The sequence below is a fragment of the Acanthaster planci genome, linkage group LG16 (assembly GCF_054643075.1).
Source record: "Acanthaster planci isolate LZ-2023a linkage group LG16, COTS_SCS, whole genome shotgun sequence".
NCBI classification, from domain to species: Eukaryota; Metazoa; Echinodermata; class Asteroidea; order Valvatida; family Acanthasteridae; genus Acanthaster; species Acanthaster planci.
In genome coordinates, this window is record NC_141792.1 from 12841439 (window position 1) to 12865104 (window position 23666).

The 23666-nt window shown below is 39.3% G+C and overlaps 2 protein-coding genes across 6 annotated transcripts in view; both read right to left on the reverse strand.

Moving 5' to 3' along the window:
• Positions 1–16: 16 nt before the first annotated feature.
• LOC110979195 (uncharacterized) lies at positions 17–8542 on the reverse strand. 4 transcript variants are annotated; one of them, XM_022234792.2, is made up of 12 exons: positions 8446–8537; positions 8129–8283; positions 7076–7429; positions 6493–6619; positions 5983–6088; positions 5449–5645; positions 5253–5339; positions 4415–4557; positions 3791–3818; positions 3050–3262; positions 2309–2560; positions 17–1993 (listed from the first exon to the last, which is right to left on the reverse strand). In XM_022234792.2, the coding sequence occupies exons 3-12, from the start codon at positions 7279–7281 to the stop codon at positions 1721–1723; spliced, it is 1632 nt and encodes a 543-aa protein (XP_022090484.2). In that variant the 5' UTR covers positions 7282–7429; positions 8129–8283; positions 8446–8537; the 3' UTR covers positions 17–1720. The 4 variants fall into 4 exon arrangements, with proteins under 4 accessions (XP_022090484.2, XP_087003674.1, XP_022090485.2 ...); XM_087147548.1 differs by having other exon boundaries at positions 2309–2512; positions 8129–8542; XM_022234793.2 differs by having other exon boundaries at positions 5449–5627; positions 8129–8541.
• Positions 8543–9295: 753 nt separating this feature from the next.
• Positions 9296–23666, reverse strand: part of LOC110978973 (high affinity cGMP-specific 3',5'-cyclic phosphodiesterase 9A-like) — an 87244-nt gene continuing 72873 nt past the window's right edge. For both annotated transcript variants that reach the window (XM_022234371.2, XM_022234370.2), the window contains exons 8-13: positions 22439–22561; positions 19947–20039; positions 19228–19398; positions 17896–18000; positions 17021–17167; positions 9296–15824 (exon numbers count right to left, since the gene is read on the reverse strand). In XM_022234371.2, the coding sequence (XP_022090063.1) occupies positions 15534–15824; positions 17021–17167; positions 17896–18000; positions 19228–19398; positions 19947–20039; positions 22439–22561 (930 nt within the window). In that variant the 3' untranslated portion in view covers positions 9296–15533. The remainder of the gene's footprint in view (positions 15825–17020; positions 17168–17895; positions 18001–19227; positions 19399–19946; positions 20040–22438; positions 22562–23666) is intronic.

Genomic DNA, 23666 nt, shown 5'->3' on the forward strand with positions numbered 1-23666 from the left:
CAGAATACACGCACGGGACATGTCCTTGAAAGTTTATTTAGTGAAGTATGTTATTTACAGTCATGCAAATGTGACCGGAACTACAGTACTATAATTTTTTGAAAATCTATAAAACATTATTTCGTAAACTTACAGTATTTTACGGAAGCTCTTCAATCTATCACTACAAATTTTACAGTATAAAATATATCTTGTATTTACAATAGGACGAATCAGTATAATTTTACCATCATCTTTTTATTAATGAATTCATGAGTTATTTCAATTACCATACACACATTTACCGTAAATTTACACTTACAAAACCAACAATTATCGAGAATTGGTGAATACTTAAAGACAGAAAATGGATTAACCCCAACTTGAGCAACAAAGGCACAGCGGTGCACATTTAACAAATAAAAAGTGTTTTTTCGCTTCCAACACTGGTGAGGATGCACTTTTCCTTTCCTTTACTAAAGCGGCCATTTCCATTTTTAAAACCCATACAAAAATCCTTAAGTTTTACCTTCTATAATCAGAATCACTTTGAAAACTGAATCAGTCTTCTGTATTAATAGCTAAGACCAATGTGATGTCAAGGGGTTGCCGAGAAGAGAATGTCAGTAAACAGCATTATGCTCCATGCGTCACATTTTGGATAGCAATATTTTGCTGTGCTGAGAAAACTATTGCATTCGTCAGCACTATAAAGTTGGCATTTGCATATGAGTTTCCAGAATTTATTAACTATAATGATAAATTACAGTATACTGCAGTATGCAGGATTGTAAGGTTTTTGAGCTAAAAGTTTAAATGCAAATGAAGCAAGCGGTAATGTCTTTAAAGTTTTGTAGTAAAGATTGATAACTAAATATTTAAATATAGCTTCTACTACAAAACTGTGTAACATCAAACTAGAGCAAAGAAATCAAAATAATATAAATAGCAGTTGAATTTATCAGTGACGGCTGAAAATTTGTTGAATTGATTCTGAATACTTATTAAAGTAAATTAAATGCAGCAGAGAAGCCTTTCAAACGCAAAGAACAAATACTGCACTAAAATTTATCCAAAATGAAACAGAAGTTTTAGTACAGTACTACATAACATAAGGATACAAATGAAGCATTCTAGATTAATAAAGCTATTTAAATACTTAAATTTAATATCATTATAATTCGACTATTCTAAATTGATTAGAAATCACTATTAATTAACTTTCTATTCGAAAACGCTATCTTTAATTGTCCACATTTCGAGTTGGACTTTCTCCTATGTACACGTCCAAATATCTGAAAAATGTATTATTCTCTTGACCAAAATGCAGGAGTTAAAGTTAACACTTGGTGGGATACATTGGTGATGCCAAGATGGAGTAGGTTGGCACTTGGTTTATTCTACACTCAGAGAATATTGTGGACCGGATGTAATAAGGAGCATTATTTTATTTAAGGGGCAAGGCAACTTTGACTGAAATCTGAAAGGGATACCAAGGCCCAGCCAGGCCCAGTTAGGGCGTATTGACGAGGGAGACTCTCCCTACAGTTTGTCAGAGTGCAGTTTGCATGAAGTTGTGATCACTGTAGGTGGTTGTAGAACTGCATCTGGTCAACACAATGTACTCTTTCTTTTAGTAGGATTTTGACACAACCTCTTCCCTTACATTCTCTTTTCAACAACAACTTACCCCTTGTAATTCACCTGTAGCTATTTCAAATTTCAATACGGTTCCCCCAGACTAACTCTCAAACCACTCGTCTTGTATGCCCTCTTCCAAGTCCTCATCCACTGGGATATCTTCAAACTCCAGCGATCGGACCGAGATGTCAGAGAGGTTGTCCCCCTGAGGGTCCATCATCCCTGATCCCTGCCCCTCCCGACGCCTCAGCTCTGCCTCAACCTCTCTCCTGATGAGATCCTCATCCCAAATCACTTCCTCGTCTTCCTCATCTTCCTCCTCATCAATCTCATCTTCCTCTTTGTACGTCTTAGACATATCTGACAGGTCCCACTGTTAAAAAGGACCGTAATCCACATATCAACAAAACTGCACATTACGGAAATGCAGCATCAATTTTCACAATGTAATATCAAACTGCACTGCTCCTTACGGTTAAACATAATACCATAGCAGAGACATATGTACTCCAATACTGTACTGCTAAAAAGGATAATTTTCTGTACCTATGGGATCAGATATTTTTCTATGGGTGTGCTGGGATGTAACAAGAGGGGATGAAAGGGTTGTTATTCCCAATGGGCTCTCAAGTAAACAGATGCAAAAATAAAAACCGGCTCCAAAAATAGGTAAGGAGGGGATTCTTACTTCTAGATCCTCCCCGAAGTTATCAATCGTCTTAGACACCTCCTTCTGTCTCCGCCCTCCTCGGGGATGCTGCGGAGGTGGGGGCAAGGCCTGAATGGGTGACCTCTGACCTGTACGCTCCACATCAATCTCCCCTTGCATCTCATCGTAACGACCTGCCCCTCTGCCTGAATGGTTCAAGTTGGCCTGGGTGCGTGGGGGCTGCTTTTTGAAAAGGAGAAGGGGAGTATGCGGTTGACGCAGAATAAGACTCTGTACAGATTAAGGCAAGCAGAAGCATGCACTTTGCTTTCAATATTGCAGGTGGCTTTAGAATTGAAACAGGTGTCTGAATTTAGAATTGAAACAGGTGTCTGAATTTAGAATTGAAACAGGTGTCTGTTTGAAGCTGTACTGTGTGAACCTGTTGATTTTATGGGAGAACTTCATGAGGGTAAGCTTAATTTTGTCAAATAAAATGAAAATGATGAGTTCTTGCATTTATAATTGGAGTTTTAGATGAGCAATCTAGAAAGATTATTCAAACAAACGTAAGGCATAAATAGCTTTTAAATTAATTTACTTCTTTGGGACAGAAGAGCTTAAGGTATGTTGTTCTATTCAGACATCTTTATTCCGTGCCTGTTGAAGCTGTACTACACCCAACCCAAGCTTTGCCATTAAAGGAACTTTTTTATTAATTTGAAGTATAAAACTGTTTTCAAATAAAAACAATGCGAGGCAAGAGGCAGAGCTACCCACTTCATCGCTTTCATCCTCTTCATCTTCATGTATAGCAGCCAGTCTTGGCTCCTGCTTGGGAACCCAGCCTTCATCGCCATCATCGTTCAACTCACTGCCATCTTCCCTTCCATCCTCGTATGCCCTCACGCTGGGGTCGCGACCTTCTTCCCAGCGCTGTGCTGCCTCTTCTCTGATTCTCTGGCGCTGCTGGCGAGCTATGAGGTACAAAACCTGGAGTTTGGTTCGCTTGGTTAAGGAGTGTACCCAGTATTTATTTTGAATCATTCCACTGGTCTGCTGCTATAGAGGATTTTCAGTCACATGATTTTTGATGGTCAGCATTCAATTTACACAAATATGCATGCAAATGCACATGCCTTTGAATTCTCTCAACATTTTGCCAATAGAAATACACAGACTCCAACATGCACATACCTCCAAGGACATGGAACACTTCCTGATATGCCTCTGCCCATCATGTTATGTCACATGAAAACCTTCTATTGCTGGTAGGATTATGTGTTGTAAAGCAGATGACGGTGGAAGGTATGGAGTGACTTTGATTATAAAAATACTACCAGTTTATGTTGATGATGGAGATAGAACCAAGGAAGCTGGAGACCATGAAAATGATAATGATAAGAATTCATGAGGATGATCTTCTCCATGACAGAGATATTCCAGTGTGACGAGAAGTGAACATAAAATGATAAAGGACTGCCAAAACGTTCTCATAAACTCCAAATTAGCAAAGGATACTATTACATCAAAAAGTGTGCACACCGTACTGGAAAAAAAAGGAAATATTTTTAGTAATTCATTACAAAAGGAACTAATGAATATGTAAGCAATATATCTAACTTCCATATTTTAACATCCTTCAAAACGTATCATCATTTAAAACTTGATTACCTGATTATACAGATAAGCAAAAAAATTGACTGGCGTGGGATTTGAACCTGCAATCTCCAGAATACCATACCAGTGCTCTACCAACTGAGCTAAATATCCAGCCCTATGTTTATGGCTCTTCCCATTTGTCAATATCTTTGTTTGGAGGAGCGCAAGCCAGAAGCCATTAAACCTGAAACAACAGGTAGCCGGGGATCACACCCTAGTAACACAATACAACCTGGGAAGTGGTGAACAGGGATCATTCTAAAAGGATGCGGCTTTTGAACATAAATCATGAAAGAAACAATAAAATTTGCTTCATGACTTTAAAAATTTGTTTCAGGACTTTAAAACGTGCATTTTTCATTGTAATGAGGTTAATAATGCTTCCGTGCTGACCAAAATGCTTATTCATGAATATGTATGGTCTTCAATTTACAAAAATTCAAGACAGATTGAATTAAAAACAGAAAATTGAAGTCAACTTACCAAATGAGTAACCATGGCAATGCATTGAGCAAGAAGTCAAGTCCCTGATCATATATTATGATTGAGAGTACATAGCAGATGTTGGCCAAAATGGCAAAATTGTTAACGTGGGCATGGCGCAGCAGGTAATCGCTTTGTCGGAACTGTAAAATGATCAAAATAAGTCTGCTTAATTTGAACAACTGGTCAATCAAATGACAGCAAATACAAACATAATTTCTACATTTACAGTCCTCTATTTGAATTCTTCCAGGTTTTGCTGTGAGTTGAATATTTCAAAATGGTAATTCAGGATAAACAAACACTTCTCAATTTGATATCTAAAACTGGAGGCAAAAATGAAACAAATTCCCTTTTGTGTTTGATGAAGTCCATAACAAATTATAATTTCAGTGGTTTTACAAAGATCTGTTGGTTTAGCAGTGGGAGAGATAACATAGGCAATGCAGCAACCTACACTAAGATTCTGAATCTATCTAGTACTGAGATACTCCCCAAAGGGGGAAGGGGCCATTGGGCATGGGCCCCTAGGTAAGCACCTGCCCCCCAACTTGCCATCCTCCCATAAGCAAAAACCATGAGCATCAAATGATCTATTGCTCACTGTGCTCCCACCCATGCAAAAACGCTGGCAACAGGGCTGTTTCAGAAGTGTTGAAGAGAAGATCCTAAGTCCTTTAACATTACATTCATACGATTCTAGATGGTAACATGCTTTTGATGTCCCAGAACCTGTTTTCTATAAAAGGCAGTTGCTTCCAGTTTTAAGGATTTCATTATCACTCTGTGCATCCCAACTAAATTTTTCACAAATTCTCTTCTGCTTCTCTACACTTACCCCATCTTTGACGACGGGAACCTTTGCCAGGCCATAAATTACAATGGCAAACACACCAAGAGTGAATCCAAAGTTGTCAAGACTGCTCTGTAACACGAAAAGACAGAATAAATGACTTCCTTGCACTTCAGCATACAAAGTCTCTCATGTAAGAGGAAGCAGTTTTAAACAATGCAGTAAAACAGTATAGTTTTACCTCGGAGACCATCATAAGCTTTCTACCAGGCCCAAATTTCTCCATCCTCCGTGGTTGCCACGGTGATGATGCTAGAGGCATGTAGATCATAGCTGGTAGCCATGCCAGGAGTAGGCACATGATACGGGTACGGTCACCATTCTGTTTGCCTCTTGCTCTGTCAGGACTCTTCCATTCACCTGTAGGGTTGTATATTGCTATGTACATGTAGTTGCAGGTGAACAATGATATCATCAGTAAATCAGTTTAGTATTTATCAATTAGTCAGAATATTTTACGAGATTTTAAACAAATCTGCAGAACTGTACAAGATAATGTAACAATTTCATTATGATAATTTTGTGTTAATAGGAAAACTGTTTACAAAATGAGTTTATAACTGTCTGAGCACAACTTCAAAGCTAAAGACTTGCTAAGTTTTCAGAATAAACTGATCGTAAAATCGTAAAATCTTGCACAATGTAGAACTATGACAGGCAACATTTTCATCTTGAAACTCACAGTACATAAAACAAATAAGCATATTGAACTTACTGTAAGGAATTCCATCTGATTGCTGAGGTTTAGTTATGCAGCGGATGAAGACGTAATGAATAAAGAAGACAAGGTCAGCTCCAACAAAATAGCCAGCAATCAACACCTGCACAGAATCCAAATTATCCCCATACAATAAGTAAGCTTGGGGAAATGGGCCATCAAAGCATCAAAAACTGTAAGAAGGACAACAATTAATCGTTAAATTCAAATAAGTAAATTTTGTTCAATTGAAGCAACGAAAAAAAAACAAACATTTTAATCAAATTTCAGCAATAACAAGAGAACTTGAGAAAACACTTATGGCAAATACATGCGGTCCTCTAAAGCTATACAATTGAAATGCACCAGTGCCAAAATGGTTGAAAACCTAGCTATGATTAAATTAAAGGTTTCATATCAGGAAAAATGTCTGTGAAACTCTAGAGTGGGTGAACAACTTCAGACGGGGATGCAGATTACCATCTGTTCCATTTTGAATCAAGTTCTATAAATGGACTCCATACCAACCTGTGTTCCTAGCTGTCCTGACAGGCGAGCACCGACCACATTGCACAGGTTGGCAGAGCAAATATGAACCAGTGTGAAGAACTGCCTTCGACTTGCATTACCCTGGAGGTGCCTGGCCCTCAACAAGCTGTAAAAGAGGGTAGGAAGTAATCAAGTGAATCATTTAAACAGAAAGTGGCTTTATCCAGCAAAGGCAAACAGATTTTTATCTCTTTCTAGTATTCAGAAATTAATGATAGACAAAAGAAGATGCTTCCACATACCTCGTGAAACATAACAACAAACAAAACAACAAAATGGCATGATTGTATGTCTTAAAATACAAATTAGTGACATAAGCCAATTTAAATGTAATCTAATTTCAAAATTCAAAACAAACAAGGAGCAGCACAAAATGGATAATGGATTTACGTGCAGTTTTCAAAACTGTGCAAACAAACTTGAACTATGGAAAATTTTTGTACATTGATGATCATGAATTATGATCTCATGGGTGTCACAGCTTCTTAACACTTAAAATGGCAAAGGTTGTATGATTGATTTGCGACAATTTGGGTCTTTCCCCAGGGTATAAATCACTTACAAAAGGTGTGAGATCAGCCAGAAACAGAGGGAAACTATTGCAAAGCAGAAGGCCACATATTGCAGGGGGCTCTTCAGACACATCCCAAGACTAGACCAGACGATCTGAGAACCCTCGCTGCAGTTCTCCATGGCAGTAACCATGGCATGGGTGGTCTGATTCTCAACCTCTATGGTGGTTGCTATGGTGACAGTGAAATTATTCATCTTCTCAGGATCTGTAGAGCTGGTCTCTTGACAGGGAAACTAGTCTCTGGCTGTTGGAGTGTACGGTCTGAAGCCTCACCTCTGCACTTGGTGCATACTTGAGGTGCTGATGGATGATAAAGGCAGTTCTGTCTCTTTTTCTTGTAGACTGGATATGGAAAATAAAAATATTCCACAAAATATAATTTAGTGTGCATGTCTGGTTTATGTTTTATTTTTCAGGGTGCTCATGAATCGTTGATAGACCTACTGTTGTAAACAAGTCCATTACAAGAGCTTAAGAGTAACCAAAGTCATTAAGTCTCAAACCAAGTGATTAACTGGCATCCTTAATCACTATTGTCGTCTGTGTCACATAACACATGGTGGGAAACACTTTGCTGGAAACATCTACGTTATTTGGTGTGTCCATTACTGCTAATGGCTTTCTGGAAACAAGAACTTATAAATGTCAACATTTACATTGGTCAGTATGCATTTAAATAACACAGCAAAAAATCAATCTTTCTTTTAACTAGAGCTTTCTCGTAGAACACCACCACATTATAGTGCCCAATATATTTCCATAAATTCCATAAATGCTTTTCACCTGTTTCCAGACGAGAACGAGATACACCTGCTGTATAAAAACACCACACGTACATATACACAGAATGATGTTACACCGTTAAATAATCAAAATGCTAATGGGCCTAACTGCAATAAAACAATTACCGCCTACAGCAGCCCGGACGCGTCGTGCAGTTTGTATTTCAGGTTTTGAACAGAAAAAACCTAAATGAACTGCGAAACCCATTTCATTAAAACAATTAAATGCAGGACAGATCGAAAAATAATTTGGACTTACCAAAATTTCAGTTCACAGATAAATCACTTGTGTCTTGCAGCGTTTATTTCTGCCGACCTAATCAATAAATAACACAGCCAGCATTTTCTTCTTTCCTTTTTGGCGGCTGACTTCAGTTAGCGGCCATGTTGGATTTTACGTTGATCAACTTGCGGCTGTGAAAAATACACAAGAAGTGGAACTGAACAACGGGTCTAAAGGTCGCCAGAAATGAGACGTTATCAGTTTTTATTCCGAATTTTGGCAGCCATTAATATATGCAGGAAGATTATGCACTCGCCCCACTGAACTCCCACTGAGACAAGTTAATGATTAACCTAGTCCAGCCGGTACAGCGCGCGAAAAACGTCTGCCGGGAGTGTTTCGCTGCAATCGACTCGAAGTTTTACTCTCCGCTTTTCACACACTTTGTATCACTGGCCTTTTTGCCTTCCGGGAACGCATTGCCAAAATTGGGCCAGCACTGCACTCTGTGGGTCTCGCGATAAATCATGCAGCGACCGTGAAACACAATAGCCATCGAATTGTTGGAATGCATCGAACGCAATGATCTATGCGAACTCAAAGTTTGGGGTCTTCCGTTCCTGTGATCCACTGAAGTTCTTTTGTAAAAAAAAAAAAAATAATACAAAAGACGAGAGGTTACAGATCTTTACCCCTGCCCTATAAAGACTGGTGACTTTTTTTCTGCGTGGACATCATTGGCGTTTTATATAATTTGGTCATTTTCTTCATTAAAAACCTCCCCGGGGTGTCTATCTGCCATGCAATTTCATTGAGGTTACTCTATTCCCCGTGTTGCCCCTGGCAGAGTATCCCCATGCTGATAGGCTGCAAGTTTATAGACAATATGTGACGTCATGGGCTTAACCTGCGCCTTCCAGCTAAATACGGGCGTTTCACAATGGCGCGCCTCCAAGAGTTTGTAACGCGTTCGCCAATCACAATGCGCGAAATCCGTCGACGCAACGCGCGTTTGGAAAGGGTTGACAGATTTCGGGTATTGTGATTGGTCAACGCGTTGCCAACTCTTGGAGGCGCGCTATTGTGAATCGCCCGTATTGACCGAACCTTTAGATACATCGTAATGACATGACTCGAAAGATGCATTCCTTTTATCAGTCATGTTACTGTTCTCATACAAAGTGCACGTATTCAATGCCAGGCTTTTCTTTCCTATCTCTCTGAGGAATTTATTTCAATCTTTCAATGGACTCTCTATACAGACATAAGTTAGGCGTTTCCAGAAAAAAGGTTACCAGAACTTTTTTTCAGATATATTAACAAAGCTTTGTTCTGTATTCAAATGTTATTTTTTTACGATTCCAGGAAGTAACTGTAGTAAACTCTACACAGTGATTGAAGTTATCAAATAAGATCGTCCCGAAAATCCACTTTTAATCCTTTTCCACGATTTTTACTTTCTAAATACAAAATTGGGTTAAATGCGTATATAATAGAATATTCAAGCAACTGCCAGAAAATTAATGGATGTCGATGGTACGGCCAAATCTGGTCATCTTTCCAGTAAATACAAACACCTATGTTAAGGAGAATCAAAGAGAACAGAAAGCTACCATTCACCATAATTTACTCATTTTATAATGAAAATTTCAGGCTTAAGTTGGTTAGGAACGAACTTCAAGCTATACATATGAAACAGACTGGTTCATAAACCAGGCAAGAAATGTAGTTATACGGGCGACAAATTGCCTCGCTGTGGAACAAACACATTCAAGATATCTGCATTTCGTCAAAGAGAAGCGAACAAGCTCCAAACTTCGACGGATTTCCCTTATATAGCCGGTGGAATTATTAAGAAATAAACAATAATTTAGGGGGTTACTTTGGGAATATTGAACAATTTATAAGGGCAAAAGTGATAATAATTTTCAAGATAAAAACTTGGTAGTATAAGTTTCATTATCATACATTTGACAAAATGTTGACTACAACTATTTATCTTTTTTTTCTTCAATTTCTGAAATTCAGAGAAAGCAGACTGCAACCGAAACGTCCATATTATGTCATTCCGCATTCAACCTACATTATCTCCTATAAAATCACCTCTAATAAATATAAATATATTCACATATGCAACTATTTAAACTTTTGCGCTTCCACATCAAAATGTTTTAAAATGAAATTCCAAGAATCAAATTACCACTCTGAACCATCTAGAAAAACTAGTCACATCACTTTCATTTGATCTGACGTTTATTACACATTACAGAAAAACATCAGAGCCATTTTTCCACCAATCATAACCAATAAATGTCAGTTATTTTAACCACATTAATCAAGCAAGACATGCGGAGAGGTTTCATGTAAAAGGGGCGTGTTCTCTCCAAAACCTGCTTCCCCACTGGACAGATTCGTATCCGACAGACGCATAAGCAATGTCCGAAAATATGAACATTGGGCAGAACGGCGAACTAAACGTAACTCAATAAAATTTAGACCTCATCGGCGAGAAGTGGCTCACTCGTTAAACAGATGCGACAAAATACGGTATGCTAATCTAAAAAGTAGTTACCCGTTTAAACCGTGTGCATTCGTCATTTCGCTAGTACCTAGCAACCGACGCCCAATCAAATGACCGAATGGAATAAAAACACAAGATTGAAGTACAAGGCCTGAAAATGGTTGCCCCTGCTGCTTTTTCATGTCAAGTTAAATTCACGACAGATACCACAAAGAGATTACAATAAAATCTAGCATTTTCTGTGACTCAGAAACGAATATTGGCAATACGTTGCTCTATCACTGTTATTGCCACGTTGAAAGTTTGGCGTACTGAAATCTGGGAAGAAATTGCTTACCGGTATAATTTTGAGGAGTTTCGTTATTCTGGGCAAATAAAACACAAGATCATTTTAAATTCTCCCCTCTCTCACTTCATGAAAGAGGTTACGTTGCAGCTTAAGAGATACAAACACATCAACCCCTTGAAAAATAACCTATTTCTTTTCTTTTGAATTTATTTTAAAACATCAGTATCCTGGCTACTTCATCAAGAAATACATATCAAATCGAATTACTTGAATTTTCTGAGACCCTTACTTCGTAGACAAAATAAAGTGGCGATCGGGATTACGGTTATAGTTCTTTACAGTTCAGCTGTTTACACCTAAATTCCAAGTTCCAAGAAAAGTTGGTCAAGGTGATAGTAAGTCAAGGGGGCACCTTGACTTACTATCACATTTTAAGGATTATAATGGGTTCCTCTCTTCCGCCAACATAGCACACTTTAAGCACCAATTACTTGGAAATCCTCAACTGCTCTGGATAAACCTGGTTTCTGACTATCAAACTTACTTGGAAATCCTCAACTGCTCTGGATAAACCTGGTTTCTGACTATCAAACTTTTTTTGTTTTACTTTCATTTAAAAATCATGGACGTAAAGTGAAACATGAATGGTATATTTTCAAATTCTTTCTTTGTACAGATCACAGTGTAGCAACAACCCACGTGGTGTCCATTCTACGCAGTGTAGTTCAGTTCCATGTTCACTTTAATGCGTCAACATAAAGTTACATTAGAAATTTTAGTTACACTGAGTGTAACTAATCAATATGTTCATGGAGCTGCTTATTTTATTCTTATCATCAATACGGCGCAATGAAAGTAAGTGTCCACGATGAGGTATGTTACTGTTCCAGGAATCTGTCTCGCTGATAATTTCTCCAGAGAGAGAAAGGCTCATTTTAGAATTAAGAGCAAAATACGGTCGATATTTAAATAAGAGCGATTGCAAACTCCCTTAAAAATTGGAACACAGTGCGCATTTGGTAATTAAACTCAACACTTTATAAGTATTAAATTTTATAGTTTCAAATAGCGACGATCTTCCATTATTTTATTTTGAATGGAGGTAAAATTTAAAAGGAAAATAAAGGATACAGAAACAGCGAAACACTAGGAGAATCGGCAGTGAAAAGCGAACCGCCAAGAAGGTAGTAAAATCGAAACGGACACGGTTGAAATCGGAATAAACTTAGGAGGGATTGTGAAGTGCATTCTGAACAGCTGTCCGGGGGCAAACAGACCACAGACTTGGTTGGTAAATTTGTGGGGAAAATGAACCATTTACATCTCTTTGATTGGTTCCTTATTAACAGTATTTACAACTTTTCACAAACTCTATGCACATCATACTTATAAATAAACTAAATTATTTGCTTTCTTGTTAAAAATTATTTCAACATTTGAAAAAATCACTTACCGCTCGAATGGCATTGATTTTTTTTCTTATTTTAAAATATAACAGGGTTTAGGCCTAGGCAGAGTTATAAACAAAAGCTCTGCTATGCTCTATAAAAAAAAGAACTAATCAAGTAACTCATCTGGAAGAAATGTTCATAAATTAAGAACAACTTTCATCACCACAAGCCTTTCTTTACAAATCACACTGTGCTAACAAAATAGTTTCCACGGCGGGACTTGACACCACTGCAATTACCATGGTGATTTGACTTTCAGCCATAGGAATCAAATAAGGTGGGAACTCAATAGGAGAGCCAAGAAAGTGTAAGATTTGTGACATTCCACTGGACTTGCCAAACGGATCGTAGTGGAATATCCAGTGGAATTCTCATGAGATTTTCTGTGGGAATTTTCCACAGGTTTGACAATACAGGCGATTCACAATAGTGCGCCTCCAAGCGTTTGCAATGCATTGACCAATCACAGTGTGAAACATCTGTTGACCCTTTCTAGACATGCACTGGGTCGACAGATTTCACACGCTGTGATTGGCCAACGCGTTGAAAACTCTTGGTGGTGCACTATTGTGAATCGCCCGTATACCAGCTCAGTAAATTTCTGCGGGGTCAAATGTGGTCATGGGCAGTTATATTCTATGCAAATGGTCATTATGCATTTAACCCATACTTCTCCGTCTGGTTCCTCATTATTCACCAACCTGTTCATTCTCGCATACCTAATTTCACTCTCAACCTTTCACAACATACATACACACTCATTGATGTATTGTTAGAATAAAGGCCGTATGCATTCTTTTCTTATTAGCATTTCCAAAGCTAGTTGCTGGTGGAGTCAGGTTTGCAAAAATGAAGTGTACACTGACACTTAATCTGCAGCACTCAGAACAAAAACGATCTCAGCCTGATAATTAACTTGAACTTTGAACAGTGTAAGTTTTCATTGTGGTTAGGGTATAACACATCACCCTTTCAAATTGGCCCGTGTTTTAAAAACCTTTGCAAAATCTCTAAATAGTTGGCTTTACAATCTCCCAAAGGTATTGGTATCTTTTGGAGGAATTGCAGAAACACAAAAGAGACGGGAATACATTAATTAAACACGAGGCTTTCCTGAGAAACTAAACCAATTTGTCTTGCAGCACAGTTATTTGTGGTGTGGCAAACTGAGGCTCTTTCCTTGAAACCAACGGGAAAGAGGATCATTCAGCCAAGTGAAAAATGGTAACATATATACACATCTCACATTTTCATCTGGATATTTTAACACTTTTATCTTGATCCAGGCTCCACAAGTTTTGTTTATTTGGGGGCCTTGGGTTTCAATGTGAAACTGAAAACATGATCAGTCTCCAGGCACAGATAATGAAGTCCAGTCTTTCAACAAGACACCGACAAAATTGCTTATTCTCCCCTGGGGTGACAACAGTGGAGTACTGATAACCATGGATCAAATTACATCCCAGGTACAGATTATAGAAAAAGATTATGATGACACTTAAATCAACTGCTGATTGTTAAGGTAAGAGTGGTTACAAGCATGATGGTCAGGGGTAACAATGACTCAATTAATCTTATCCCCCTATTTAATCTATTAGTACTTGCATTACATCCTACCTATACCTTGATCAATCTTTAAAACTAAGCAGTGAGAGGATGATTTGGGAAAGAATATGGAGTAACACACACGGCAGGCTGGGGGGGATTGAGGGACTGATGGGTGGAAAGCAAATGGGTGGATTATCAATGTAAACCCAGTTGGCCATGGAAATGAACAGTGTCAACTTTTTCAACAGCAACAGAATCTGTAGTTGTGTGCATCAGACACAAGACAGACCTCAGCCAAGTTCATCTCAGCATCTTTCAAATCCACCTGATTTCACCAAAATAATGACTTGTTTTTCAATGTGACTGGTGGTTTCCTTTGATTCCTGACTTCATAGTAATTTAATCTGTGATACAAATATTTGTTTAGAATTTGTGCTACACTGGTTTTATCTGAAATGTAAGAAACATAAAATGGAACCTGTAACCATTTTTTTTAGATTAGATTCTTTGTTTTTATATTTCAAAATCTACCAAAGCATCTTTAAATGACAAGGCCCAAGACTTTATCCGAGGGGGTTAAAAATGGAAGTAACTGCAAATCAATAGTAATTCATTGTAATTTGACAACTATGCATGAAATGAATTTGTAACTTAGCACACTTTCTTCTTTCTGCAGCATTGGCTAAACAGTGCCGTTGTTCTTCCAGCATGAGTGAGAGGATGAATTTCCATGCTGTTGGTTCCCCTGGGGTGAGATCAGTTGGTTTGCAAGGAAGAAATTTTACTCAATGCAGCTGAAAATCCACAGAACATTTTACACTTTGTTAATACAGCACCAAACAAGTGTGAAATAAATGGCAGTACTAAGTTGTCACTAAGGTTTCTGCTGGTGTTGGAACGGCCAAGATAGAGAATGGCAGTTAATTTGACATTAAGTTTGAAGTCTAAAACTGGCAGATGAAGTCATTTCCTTGTTCACATGAAAGTAGCTGCGTCAAAGTTTCAGTTTTAGCCACACGTACAGTGTTTCAAACTTTTGAGCTTTTAGGAAACAAAACGCAGCAATAGAATTGACAGCAGTGTACTCATCAGATACCAAGTAATGTCATACCGTAACAGGTACATCTGAGATGAACATACTCTCAGATGACAAGAAATGGTAGACCAAGAATGGAGCGGACCTAGTCAGTGGGGCTGACAGTTTAGGTCCATTTCAGAAACTTGTTCAGCACAGAGCACAGCTGCTCGGCAAAAGCTGGTTACCAGCTATAAAAAGTCATGGTGTGTATTGCTTTTGACTGGCGTTTTGCTATCTTTTTTTCTAGGCGCGTAAAATTGCTGAGCAAATGGTGTCTGTCATCTGACCTCAGCTGGTACCAATGGCAAATCTCACTGTTACATCATTTAGCACACACTGCATGAACACAAGTGGTGGCCTTGCACTGTGACTACACATCTCTCTCCATTTCTCACTGTCTCTCTCACCTTGTTTGTTACATTCCTTCACTCGCAGTTATCGGCTGCTCATAAATAAAACTCATACAAAGAGGATCAGCAAACTGACGCTGCTAGAAAGTCTCTGATGTATAATATATGTATATGTATAATTTACAAGTTAAATGGGAGTCAGTGTCATTTTGGGTTGCCTCTGACCTTGGATGACCCCCCGACCTTTGACATGGTGAGATTTGTTCGGACTACTTTTTTGTCAGTGGCATTGCTGAGCCCTGCAGAGGGGGTGTCACCGTTTAGCTTGCTGGCTGGTGTGGGGGTACCATTGGTGGCATTGATCTTGGGCGTCTCGCCGTTAGCTTGTCGCGTTGTCTTGTCGTTTTCAGACTTTTTCCGTTTCTCCTCCTCCATTGCCTTGGCCATCTCGGAGTAGTAGTTTAGAGCCTTCCGCACCGGCTCAATAATATGCTCCTGAAAGACAAAAACTGATTCTTACTGTATACCTCTTCAATCTCAATTTTCCAAACTTAAATCTTTGGCCCGTCAACTCAGCTGCTTCCTTACTGATGACAGTGACATGAATTCTCCTCATTAAATTTCTAACCAGAAAACAAGCTAAATTTTCTCTTGGCAAATTCTGAATGAAACCTGGGCTAGACTGATAACCATTCATCCACGGGTGTAAGTGGCCACTTAGAAAAAGCTGAAATGTAGGAAGTTCCCTTACGTTTATAAACAGCAGGTGTACAAAAAAGCTGAAATGGAGGGTCAACATCTTAACAAAAAAAACTGAATTCAGCTAAAAAGCTGAATTTTCACACCTGTGTTCATGGTTTCAAACTTCCACTTTTAAGAAAATACAACAACCTTACAATACGTTACACATATTGTGCACAGCCAGCTCCATTTGCAGTTTGACCCGTTTGTTTTTGATCCGAATGAAAATGTTGATGACGAATCTGATACACTGTCACCAATGAATCTGCCGATTCATAAATTTTGTAATCCACCAACAGTAACCCTAAGGCTATTCCATCAAACCAGTATGCTAAAAACACACCAAAAAAAAAAACAGGCTAAGTGTTACAAGACAGACAAAGTCCATCAGTAACCATGCCTGAAGAAACTGTCATTTATTACTCAACTGAAGAAAAGTGATAGCTTGAGAAAAGGTCATCCACAGGACACCTTTTGTTAGCTTTCTGAAAAACAGATGGAAGTTAAACAGAATGCTTGGTCAAAACTGAACTTCTTTGGGAGTGTCATAATGGACAAAAAATTGCGTCTAATCTTTGAGTTATGGAACTTACAGCCCCTTTTATCCTGTATCATCTGGTATCTTTTTAGAAACTGTCCTGAATCTATAAAAGCCATCACTGTGAAGTATCCCAACAACAGGTTTTTTTTGCTTCACACTGGGACATCAATCCTTATGCAAAGATATGGCACATGAGTAACCACAGTCCTGAAACCATCAAAATTTACCAAATCTGACTTGAACATATTTGTGGATTTATAAGTTTTTGATGGGTTTGGGATGACAGAGGTAACAATTAAATAGAAAACTGCAGATGGAATATGTTTCAAGGAGGGTAAGTTTTGAAGTATACCTTGTTGGAAGGATACATACAGAACTCTAATGCTTCATATTTGTCGGTTCCACCTACCTCCAATTTGGGAAGTAACACCCCAAGGGCTTCAAAGAGGGGAAGCAGCACAAATCGGATGAAACCGGTTTGTGACGAGGGCTTGGTCACCTTCTCTCGGTCCATGAAGGGTGCCACTGGTAAGCCTTCAAGCTTTTCAACATCGCTCTGTGGTGGTATGGAAGAAATGACAGGATATAAGCCAAGCCATGTTTGTGGATGGATGGTGTGTAGCATTTGGGGAGTCAGGTTGGTGTAGTGGTTCTTTCCTCGCCTTCCACCTCTGCAGTCAGCGTTCGATTCCCAGCTCAGTCCACATGTGGATTGGGTTTTCAGTCCTTACCTGATTCTATGGGTTTTATCCAGAATATTCTTCTGGGGTTTTCCTCCCACCTCTTTAAACTGCAACTACTTCTCACTCTCTCCTATTTACAGATGTAGGCTGTTTGGTGGCTTCCCGAGAGCCCTTGTAAGCTTGTAAGTTTACGTTGTAAATGTGAAGGCCTCCATGGAAAGCAGTGTCAACACTGATCAAAGCTTACCCTCATTTAAGATGACATAGTATTTACAGTGGAAATAGAAATTGTTTCATACTTGAACGGATATCGTTTCATAAAATCTAGAGGAATGATCTGATTAGTGTTTAGCGCCCTCTAGCTAATAAAACATGTCTACTCACCAACCAACCCAGCTGTCTTGCTCCCCCCTTAATTTCAGCAGTTTTTTTACCCCAAACATTGACTTCATCAATATTTCTCTGATGAGTCCTTTCTCAAGAGGATATGAAGAAAGTTAAGCCCTCCAAAATGCACAGTCTGGTATACAGACTAAAACTGATAATGAAAGGACTGCAGAAACAAAACTACAAGTCTCCGAGATATTTTACCGTTTTGTACCTGATTAAAGAACTCTTGAAGTAAGCAGTCGATCCAGGGATCAGATACATCCATGGGTCGGGCCTCATTGGAGATGTCAGCAACCTTAATACAGATCTGCATTAACTACAAGAAGGCGGTAAAATGGACAACATTGTTAAGTTGATGAAGGTTGGAGTAACTGTCAAGTAAAGCCACAACCAATTTCCAGAGTTAAATATTGGAATAGGGGTTGTGACCAAAGACATCTTTTATGAGTATGAAATTGGGCAAGTTGTGAAATGGCCGAGTGTTCACTCCTCCAGTAAGATTCAAGTTTCTCTGACTTTTAAACAACTTCCTTTTTAAACTGAACGAGCAAAGAAAAATCCACTGATTAGTTATTTAAAAAATTTGCATTTAATCAAATTTGGCTTTGTGATTCACAGTCATCGGCAACAAGCCCAGAGTAACAAAAACAGCTACACGCCTGTCTCAGAAGGAGCTTTCTAAAACCTCCAACAAATCTTGGAGAGTGGCTCGTCCCTTTAATGCAGCGCAATTAAAACCCCCTGACCCAAAGGTTCAAACAAAGACACAGCCGCTTGGTTTTTGGTTGTGCCAAGAGCCTCGGCCGACCACTTAGTAAATTGAACAGCTGAGGCCATCGTATCCAAACCATAAAGGTCCGCAGGAAATTAAATTGAGTAGGCACTCTCCGTTTGAGACGTGGCTGCTTTGGGTGTTTTGTTCTAAGTGTCCTTTGCAAATGTGTCTTCCAAAACCTCTCTTCATGTGTACGACCACGTCCAAATCATCTGGCTATTGCCATGAATAATGCACACACTTATGGAAAGTGGTTTCAGCCGCTACCCTGTGGCTCTCCATAGATTCAAATGTCATCTGAAGCCATAGCCACAACTTTTGAACATGGCCTATCACGTGAACCGAGACAAATGAGTGTTGACAGTTTAAATCATGAAATATATCCGAAATTAGCCCCAGGACTAGACGGCAATTTCTGTGATGAATCTGGAGAGGCCTGACAACCACCAAAATTGCAGATATCAATTTCAGAAGTAAGAGAAGTTTGAGGCAAAAGCTGTACAGAAAATGATCATGCAGTCACATTTTGAACTAGGTTAAAATCATCTGGGAACCAGTCATGCATGGCAAACACTACACAAGATCTAACTGGTAACCTTCTATCAGTAAAGTTCTGTGATTGACCAGTCCGCAATAAGCCCTGAATAGGGTTATGCATTGTTTAAACTTAATGAGGGCAATGTGCAATCAAAATATGGGGGCATGGACAGTACTTAGCTGAAATGAATTTGACAGAAACTGATTACATTATGTTGCATTAGAGCTTACCAGGTTCAAGTGTTCCTTATTGGAGTAATCAAACTCTGGCACCACGGCCTTAAACTTGTTGAGGATCTCATTATGTTTGGCCATGTCTGTGGCTAGGATGCAGCTGATCATGCCTTCTCGTACCCGTTTGTATCTCTCGTGGCCCATGTTCTTGAAGATGTTGCAATGAGGCTGCGAGAGAGAGAGGAGAAAGATGCGCTCATGTCGTTGTATAAAAAGAGACGGTAACCACAAATTTCTGAGGAGCACCGAGAACCACATATGGTCAGATATACTGCATTAAATCCCCCCCCCCAATACTTGATGCTTTATGGATTCATAAGCACTGCAGAGGCCACACCCCTACAAAGGAGGCTCTGGGGAGAGATGTGACCACTGCGGAGACCAAAACCCTCCTAAGATGAAGATACTGTACAGAGGCTGGATGCAGTGGTGGCAGTCCCCTCCCCCCGAAAGTAGAATGGCGTGGCCAGTGGAGACTACATCCCTACCAAGATGGCACTGTGAATGAGGATGGATCAGACTTTGTATGCCCAATCTTGAAAGTTTTCCAAGGCACGGCGTTGCACGCAAAATTTTCTTAAAAAAATCATATCCCTGCAAAATGTTCTCTTACAAGTTGCTAAACAGACTGGATGCTCTTCCCACAAATAACGTGTGGACGAGAAAGTACAATAATTAAAAATAACAGAAAGAAAATGATTCCTTTGAGGACTCACCTTTTCCAAAATTTGAAATGCTACTGAACAGTGGTGATTTTCAAGAGGAGAGATGTCATTATACCTGAGTGCGAGCTCTGTTCTTGCATTCACCTGGAACGATATAGGACAAGTTTTCTGTAAAAGGAAACTCCATCCAACACTTTGCCATCAGTATGTTAAAATGTTTAGGTTTTACAATGCCGTTTTGTGCTATAATTTTACCCGGCACATCTAATGTGTGTAACACAGCCATGTTTTCGCAAAGTTGTCCAACATCCATGGATTATGATGTGGTGTCTAAACCTTCACATGCTGCACACAATTGCCTGCTCAGTACCGTCAAGTGAACACAGCTTGGGTCCCTGACTTGCACCCTTGCTATTATATCTAAAATCAAAGAACCACCAATCGTGACCTGACTATTGTACATGCATGCCGCGTGGAAAGGCGTGAAAGGTTTCCGGAAAGTGAAAAAATGCCAACTTGTCATTTGGATGCTTCAATAAGCCAATCCCTGGAAACAATCAGAGTATTTTTGTAATTCCGGATCCAAAGAAATGCCCAGAGATTTGCAAGAAATTGCTTCACAACATTAGAAATACCCAATTCAACTTTAAATTATTCGAACTGAGCAAGGCGTTCATAGTCTGTGAAGACCACTTCAAGTGGGACTCCTTCCAAGAAAATCGGCAGGCAGACCTCCTGGGTTACACATCTAGAGTAAAGAAACTGAAACCTGACGTGGGGCCGACAATTTTTTCTTTCAGAAAACACATACAGCGTCGTTACGAAGGATTTTTTCTGAACACAGTAAGTACGTGAAAAAGTGAGTGTACACTGTGCGTAATCAGCTGATGTACATGTTTAGGCTGGTACCACAACAATAATGCATAACGCCATAGCAATCTTATGGGTACACGACCGCTACATTACATTGTGTGTTCTACAAGTGTTGATGTGACATTAAAAAATTCCAGATGTGGCACAAATTTTGAACAATATGGCTGAGCTCATGAGCATGTAAAAAGAGAACGCTTTGTTTTATTATGTAATTACTCGGCAGGGGGCTTAAGTATAAATCAGGAAATTTATATTCTCTGATAAATGCTCTTCATGACAGTTGAAAGAAAAATTCGGCCTGATATTCCCCTTTAATAGCATGGGAAAAGTGGCCATATTTCCACAGAAAGTTGATTGACTGGAGATTTTTTGACCATCTTCAAGCAATCTCTCAAATGTTACGTTTGGCAAGAAAGCCTCTTTCTTAATACTGGCTTAACTGTCAACCTCTGATTTTGACATGATAAATGTTCTTTGACAGAGGGTAATATATATGATAAATATGAACACTACACAGACATTCTCAATCATCAACTGGACAGTCCAACTCAGTCTAAGTATTCTGCAAACAGATCAGGAAGTGAGATGAAAAACTGTCTGAACAGCCAAGAGAGACCATTTTGAGTATTGTACTCCTATTCCTTTAAGTGAGGGCAGTAACCACTTTAATATTCCTTCTGCCTGGCAGTTTCAACTTGGCATATGGGAGACGGTTAACAAAAGATCGGACATAAAGATAAACACCGTCAGAGGCAAACGGCTAATCCAGACGAGAGAGAATGAACTGTGTGGCTCAGTAAGGTGGTTGATGCCAATCGTAGGGAATCTTGTGGTGATGAAAATCAATACTGTCTACATGCTTCTGAGTTCCTGGAAAAAGCTGTGGTTAGATTTTGACATGCTGGGGATTTCTCTCGTCAGATTGGCTTCGGGAATTCGATTTGGAGATGTCTATGACCGTCTCAAAAGAAACATTGCAAGCAAAGTGGTAATTTCTCGACAAAATCTTCTCAGATATCAATTCAACTCTGTCTCAACTGAACATTTTATTACTGAGATTAACTTCATGTTTTGCAGGCAATAAATGTCTCCTAAACAAGGTGTGTCTTAAGGTTTAAGGGGTGATATAAGTTCTACTACAAGGCCCAAAACAAGGGTATCATTGGATTAATTGGAGGTTTTCCTACATGTATTAGCCCTTAGTTGGAAAACATATCCCTCGATTCTGAAGACCCAAAACTGTACTTGACGAATCTAAGACTCCTATACAAGAAGTCAATGAATTCAGAAAAACCCTCCTTTTTCTCAGTGTTTGCAGTCGTAGAAGCCTGCCGGCCAGGAATAATAATAGATTGATTTCAAATTTCATTCAAAGTACCTGATGAACTTTGATCAACATTACCGACACTAACTTCCCAGACTGACGTCAATTTTTTGCACATGAGCAGGATGGAAAGACAAAAAGAAAACTTTCTGACAATAAATCGATCCAGTAAGCCTCGTCCACTGCACACGTGGGCACTTAGTACATGCTCTTCTCCAATGCCACACTTCAGGTTCCAGTCGCGCACGTCATACGTTCGCGTGCATGTCAGACTTAAGTGTCTCGAATCTGTGATTGGTCAGAAAACAATGGGGTGGGGCTTAATGGATTGGTCAATTTTTTTTACCTGATAAGCGTTATTGTATCCTGGATGGTCTAAATCGTGGCAGATTGCAGACGTCACCATGATAAGCACTTCAAGCTCTCCCACTAAATGACACAGGTCAGCGAGCCAGTTCATGCCATACATCTACAAACAGAGATAAAGACAAAAGCAGGCAGAGAGTTGTTCTGTTAGAATTAGAATTAATTGGCAGTACAAAATGCCGGGCAAGAATTGGTATGGGCCTCGAGCTGGACCAATAGAGGGCGCTATTTTCTTAGCAACAGAAGCTTCTTTGGTCGGAACTGAACTTTGCTGGTTCAAGAACAACTAGGAAATGCATGTGTTACGGTCGCGTGGCAGCAACAAAATTAATACTTCCAACCAACGTGACTCTTTTCAACCAATGAGGGGGTACTTTTGCTTGAGGCAGATTGCGGCCAGTTCAACGAGCTGCTTTGGCTGAAATTTGTTCAACGTTCATGAATCAGCAGCACTAATATTTGATCTGAGGTCACAATGCTGCATTCATCACAGGCACTGTGATGTCTACCATCAATGGAGGCCCCTTGTATGAGTGTGCAGTTATCTTGTACTGGAGTTCCCTCCTCTACAAGTCACTATAATGCACACATGTAGATTAAACCCCAAATATTCTGATTCATAAATGTCAATTTCACATACCTTCTACAAAGTTAAGAGGAAATTTTATTTGGGCCGATTTTCTGATTTTTCTTTCAGAAGTGCAAAATGAACCCCTAAAATATTGCACCCCCAAATATTTTTTTTTTCAATTTTTAGTTAGGTAAGTGAATTTATCAACTTTATAGAACTTCTGAAATTCATTGTGGAATTTTCCGAGATTTTTGATAACAATGTTTATACCATTTGCTCGTTACCCAGCATCTGATTCAGGGTGTTAGGTGAAGAGCAACTATGTACAAGGCCAGTTTACAACACGGAGTGAATTTTGAAAACTAAAGAAGTATACAAGTCTTACATGCATCCATCAGTTCCTGACAAACATGCAACTTGTACCATAACACATTATGATAGGCCTTTGTATAAAAATACGTGTTCACAGAGCCAAAAGTTCCACTTTAGGGTTTGACGAACCCCCCCCCCCAGTCTCTAGTCAGGCAATGGGCCTGTGAGCTTAGTATCGATCGGCAAAGACTCATTTTGAAACTGACCTCTCATTTCTCCCCCGTGAAATCGTCCTTTCAAGTTGATGAGTTCATTGAGGTGGACA